The sequence below is a fragment of the Leucopleurus acutus genome, assembly GCF_964270905.1.
Source record: "Leucopleurus acutus genome assembly, chromosome: 9".
NCBI lineage: Eukaryota > Metazoa > Chordata > Mammalia > Artiodactyla > Delphinidae > Leucopleurus > Leucopleurus acutus.
Window position 1 is genome coordinate 102,286,955 of NC_139144.1, and position 6,020 is coordinate 102,292,974.

At 56.6% G+C, this 6,020-nt stretch overlaps 1 protein-coding gene across 1 annotated transcript; it reads right to left on the minus strand.

The window, feature by feature from the left end:
* Positions 1–2,573: 2,573 nt before the first annotated feature.
* Positions 2,574–4,409, minus strand: ZNF467 (zinc finger protein 467; the record flags this gene model as incomplete). The annotated part of the gene is made up of 1 exon (XM_082846868.1): positions 2,574–4,409. The coding sequence occupies one exon, from the start codon at positions 4,407–4,409 to the stop codon at positions 2,916–2,918; it is 1,494 nt and encodes a 497-aa protein (XP_082702994.1). The 3' UTR covers positions 2,574–2,915.
* Positions 4,410–6,020: the final 1,611 nt, after the last annotated feature.

The window sequence follows — 6,020 nt, forward strand, 5'->3', positions numbered from 1 at the left end:
GCTTGTCTTATATCTGGACTGTAGATGCCACAACGACAAGATCTTCTGTTCAATTCCCTACAATGTTTACGCAAGGCTGGTTGGACTCAAAGCTCACCAGTCCTTCTGGGTGGAGGATTGCAATGCCTGTCTCCCTGCCTTCTGATCTAGCCGGCCGAGCCGGGGGAACATCTGGAATCTTTCTGACTCAAGATTCGCAGGGATGTCCGGCAGGTCACTCTAACTGGCATGTTCTCGTCCAACCCTGCAGATGGAGAGGAAGGAGATACAGGAGGAGGCCACTCGGAAAGTTCTTTGTCTTACTAATTATGTGATAGGTAGACTTCACTAAAGCCTGGATTAAGGCTCTAAGTCTACCGACTTCATTCTGCTCTGATTCCATCGCTGCCAAGCAGCCTCTTTATCACTAACTTAGTTGCCCGAGCATAGTGTTACCTAGAAGAAAAATAGGAACATTTAGAGCATCTGGGTATTTTCTGATACAAGGCGCGCCGGCTGTGGGGTTTACAGCGATCTCCTCCTTTTTGAAAGTTCGAATTACGCCACTTCACTTTTATGAAAGACCTACGTTAGTACCTGCTTCCGCTAACTGCAAGGAATCTGAAGAGGAGTTTTGCTTTTATGAAAAGTGAAAATAGCATCTAGCATTTGTTTTGCCCTTATAGAGGCAGCGTACCCCAGGCAGTGAGAGAGACCCTGCAAAGCTCCTTCCTGGGAACCACACTCAGCATGCCAGCATCAAGCCGCCATAGCTTTGAACTGTGTCCGTGAGCATCTGTGCTTCTTCTCTATCTGTTCTGTGCGTCCATTAGCAAGATATGTCCAAAAGTGATTGCTTCTCCACTTTACGATGTTTTAGCTTATGGAAGGTTTCATAGGGACGCCCTACTTTAGGATAGCTGGGGAAACCTGTATTTGAAACACACCAGGCTGGCTCCTTCGCTGACCATTTCCCCTCCTTCTCAAAGTGGAAAGGCAACAACTTAGGAATGGAGCACGTGTGTGCTTTGGGTGCCAGTTCATTGGTGTGGGTGCTTGAAGGAGCCAGCTAAGCCGTGGGGATGCCCGAAGCAGGCAAGAGGCACTGTCCTCTGTTCACTACTGTCCTCTGTTCACTACTGTGTTCTGTTCACTACTGTGCTCTGACTCAGAAGGGCCGCCTGGCTCTTCGTCTTTTCCGCCTCCCCCAGCACACTGGTCATCACCAGAATGGCTGTGGGACTGGGTCCCACCTAAGATTTCCCAGGTCTTGCATATTCAGACCAGTTGGACTTATAAGACTGGGATAGGAAGGAGGTGGGAACCCAGGAAAAGGACCAGGAGGAGGGGCTACCCACTTGCTCTTTGCTCCCATCCTTCAGGGCTCACTTTACAGGTGTCCTCATCCCGGGAACCTCCTTTGACTTTTCCTGAATTTGGGACGCCACTCCCAAAGCCCTCTGTGCTGGCCCTCAGCCCGCACTCCTCACGTTTCCTGCAAGTTCTGTGAGGGCAGGGTCCTGTCTGTCTTGCTTACTATTGTTTCCCAGTGCCTAGCGCAGGGCTAGGGTTCTTTTTCGTGATAGTGCCATTAGAATTGGGAAAAAAGCCTCAGCCCTCATCAACACCAGCAATCTTTTTTTTTTTTTTTTTTTTTTGCGGTACGCGGGCCTCTCACTGTTGTGGCCTCTCCCGTTGCGGAGCACAGGCTCCGGACGCGCAGGCCCAGCAGCCATGGCTCACGGGCCCAGCCGCTCCGCGGCACGTGGGATCTTCCCGGACCGGGGCACGAACCCGCGTCCCCTGCATCGGCAAGCGGACTCCCAACCACTGCGCCACCAGGGAAGCCCCAGCAATATTATTTTAATGAGAAAGCAGAGGCCCAGGAAAATGAGGACTCTGCCGCAAGTCCTAAAAGAGGCTGAGGAAGGGTCAAAGGTAAGACTTCTGACTCCAAGTCCAACACGTTCCCCCATCATCCCACCCCTCCCAGTCACTCCCAGCCAGCCCAGCTCTCCTGCCAGTCTAGGCTGGGGAAGCACAGCTACAGAAACGTCTGCACCCATGGTAAAGAGAGAACCTATGGGAAAGTGTGATGCGAAAGCAACCTTCATCTGTCACTAACATCCTTCCTCCTGCTGCCAGGCAGAGCGGCAGGTGGGGCTGCTGTTCTGAGATCCCCTTGGGAGAGCTGCAAACAGAGGCAGAGCCCTGGAGCTCCAGAGCCCTTGGCGGCACGCCGTCCCCATAGGAATGGCCAGGGGCACACTGTCCCCTCTCTTTGCATTCCCTACAGTTCTAGCCTTTGACACCTGGCATGAGAAATGTATATTGATGTTTCTTCCTTGTCAATTTGAGCTAAAGGCAGGGAGCAAGATGGTGATTTAGCAATTAGCTGGATCACATTTTGATTTGATAAAGGCCATTACCGGCAGTTGGCTAAATTTAACTCACGCAGGATAGGAAGGGAAGGGGTATCTGTGTGTGGATTAAGGTGGGTGAGTGGATGAGAAAAGTCTGGAGTTCCATCCCCCCAACTCATTTCACAGCCCCAGAACCTTCAGATTGTAATTTTAATGAAACTTTCAGTACACAGATCACCATTCTTTCCCTCCCTCCTAGAGGTTCCTGACTCAGTCTTTGGTCAGGAGTGGTCCGGGAAATGTCTGCTTTCCGATGGGGTCTCTGGGTGGGAGATTTCCAGGAACTCAGGCCTTAACTGTTCCTTAGCAAGGATTCACTCTCAGCACTGTTTTTGTCCCAGAATGTCAAAGCCGGTTATCCAGACTTCTCCCCAGCAAGACAGATAGGGAAGGAAAATGGCCAGAGGCTGTCCAGGCCGTTGTGCTCCTCCGCCCAGGAGATGTCGTCGGGCATGGGTCTCTGGAACCAGGGAACAAAAGAAGGCAAAGGCAGGGTCCGGCCTAGAACGAGGCTCAGAAAAAGAGCGGGGATGCCACCACCTCGGTGGGAGTGGGCCAGACGGGAGCCAAGAGGTCAGATTCGGAGGTCGGGTGGGCGGCGCCGCCGTGGATGCGCTGGTGTCGCGCCAGGTGGGTCTTGCGGCTGAAGCTCTTGGCGCACTGAGGGCAGGAGAAGGGGCGGGAACCCGTGTGGACGGCCTGGTGGCGGACCAGGTTGGTTTTGGAGCTGAAGCTGCGGGCGCACACGGCACAGGCGTGGGGCCTACTGCCTGTGTGCACCGCCTGGTGGCGGCCCAGGTGCGACTTGCGGCTGAAGCGGCGGCCGCACTGCGCGCAGGCGAAGGGCCTGGCGCCGCTGTGGGCCCTTGAGTGGGCCACCAGGTTGGGCCGCGAGCCGAAGCGGCGGCCGCACTGCGCGCAGGCGAAGGGCCGTTCGCCCGTGTGCACCCGCCGGTGCCGCGCCAGGTGCTGCCCGTGGGCGAAGCCGCGCCCGCAGTCTGGGCAGAGGAAGGACCGCTGGCTCGCGGGAGCGCCCGGGGGCGCCGGTGTGCTTCGGGGCGCGCAGGCCGAGGGCTCGGTGGCAGCGGCGGGGTCCACGGTGGCGCCCAGTGTGCACTCGTCGCACCCGAAAGGGCGCCCCTCGTCACGGTGCAGACGCTGGTGCATGGCGAGGTTCTTCTTCCAGCCGAAGCTCAGGCCGCAGTCGGAGCAGGAGAAAGGCTTGGGCCCGGGAGGGGACGGAGTGGGGGACGGGGCAGGGGACGTGGGCGAGGCGGACGCGTCGGGGGAGGATGGGGCGCGGCCGGCCGCCTCGTGGACCCTCTGGTGCCGCACCAGGTGTTGCTTGTGCGTGAAGCTGCGCGCGCACTGCGCGCACTGGTAGGGCCTCTCGCCCGTGTGGATGCGCTGGTGGCGGATCAGGTGCGTCTTCTTGCGAAAGCGCTTCTCGCACTCGGGGCAGGGGAAGGGCCGCTCGCCCGTGTGCGTCTTCTGGTGCGAGCCCAGGTGTATCTTCTGGCTGAAGCGCTTGCCGCACTCTGCGCACGGGAAGGGCCGCTCGCCCGTGTGCGTGCGCAGGTGGCGGGTCAGGTGGGCCTTCTTGCTGAAGCGCTTGCCGCACTCGGAGCACGGGAAGGGCCGCTCGCCGCGGTGGCTGCGCTGGTGCAGCAGCATGTGCGCGCGCTGCGTGAAGCTGCGGCCGCAGTCCGGGCAGGCGCAAGGGCCCTCGCCGCGGTGCAGCCTCTGGTGCAGCCGCAGGGTCAGCTGGTCGCGGAAGCGGCGCTCACACTCCCCGCAGCCGTAGGGCTTCTCCGAGGTCGGAACCCACCCCGCCAGCGCGAGCCCGCCCAGTGCCCCTGGGGCCCCCGGCTCCAGCTTATAGGCGGCGGCCAGAGGCCCCAGGTCAGGTGCGGGAAGGGGGCTGGGGAGTAATGACAGATGCTGGGGCCATTCCACCTCCTCTCCTGCCTCGTGATCTTCCGCCTCCACCTTCACCTGCCGAATCATCCACTCCTCCCCTGAAAGATCAAAACAAGGCGAGTCTGTTAAGCCCCACATTTATTCATGCGCCGTTTATCTGCCAATACGACCACCACTTCCTGGAGCCCTGAAGTCTAGCTTCTGCTCTTTCCACTGGAAATTCCTGGGAATGACCAAACCCAAAGATCACTGAAAGTCTTCCTCGCGGGCTCTGCTGCGGGGACGCTTTCGCCCCGGTTTGCCGGCCTCCCTGCCTCTGGACTAGCCTCCCCTTACTCCCCCTCAAGGTTCAGTCCTCAGGTTCCTGTCCTGGCTCATATGTCCACGTGGCCCCCCAGATCTTTCTGTTCTGGAACCTCAACCTCTCATCCCCAGTTGAGCAACTCCCCTGCGTGTCCTGCGAACTGGTTACAGCTCAGCAGGCTTACCGCCAAACACCCCACCTTCCCAGATGTACCCCGCTGATGTCAACGGTAGGTCTACAGCCTCCTTCTCCCAGGGCTGGACTTGGAACCTTGACCTTCACCTTTGACGCCCCCCTTGCTCTCTAACTCCTCCCCAGTGGACACTGAGTACCTCTGCGTTCCTTCCTGTGGTTTCTCAAAGTCTCCCCCTGCTCATACGCCCTTCGCTGCTGCTTCTAGGGCCAGGTGGGAAATCCCAGTTTAAGAAGAGGATTGAGTTTACAGGACTTGGAGGACCAATAGATGGTACCACCGCTGGAGAAGCAGGGAGGGCCCTCTGAGGGAGCAGGCTGGAGATGGGTTCCCCTGGAGCTTTGCCCACTCTTGGGCACTGCAATGGCCCGGCCAAGAGGAAGGAGCTCAGGACCCAGACCGGGAGCGTCCCCTTGGGTTCTCCTCTGCCACTCAGCAGCAGTGTGACCGTGGTTGAGTCACTTAATCTCTTTGAACTAAGTGTGTTAGCTTGCTTAGGCGTAAAGGTTGGACCAGTTCATGGTTCCTAAATCTGGTGCCACGTCATAATCTCCTGGGCAACTTTCACAAAATGCATCTATGGGAGCCGGGCCCGTGAATCTGTTCTCTTTCTTTCAAGCTCCCAAAGTGATTCTTGTTTGAGAACCTTTGTACCGGCTGATCGGAGGTCCTGTCTGGCTCTAAACGTCTGTAATAGCCTGAGCCTTGGTTACATTCCACGTGCACTATCACAATTAGATTTACTCCTGGTTTCCTTTATCCATCCATCAGTTCCAAACAGCTATTTATCGTACTGTGATGTCGCTTTCATTTTCACTGTGCCACTCTTCTGCTGAAGAACCACCAATAGCTCCCTATTATTTAGAGGATAAAGTAAGTTCTAGCTGCATCTGAGGCTCACGCCAACCTAGTCCAACTCTCTTAATACTCCCAGGCATAAACCCCTCACTTCAGGCAAGCTGGTTTTCTGTAACCCCAGTCACATGTCAACTTCCCTAGTTCGAAGTCTCTTAGCCTAGAATGTTTTCCCATCCTCTACCCTCACCTCATCCAAGCTGGAGTCTACACCTCTCTCAATATGCAGCACAAAACCTTTGAGATCCAGCGCACGAGGATCTCATATAAACACTTAAGTGCTGACACTTTTACGCTTCCTTGTGACGTGCCTTTATTGTTATTTGTTCTTTTCATTCTTTATCCT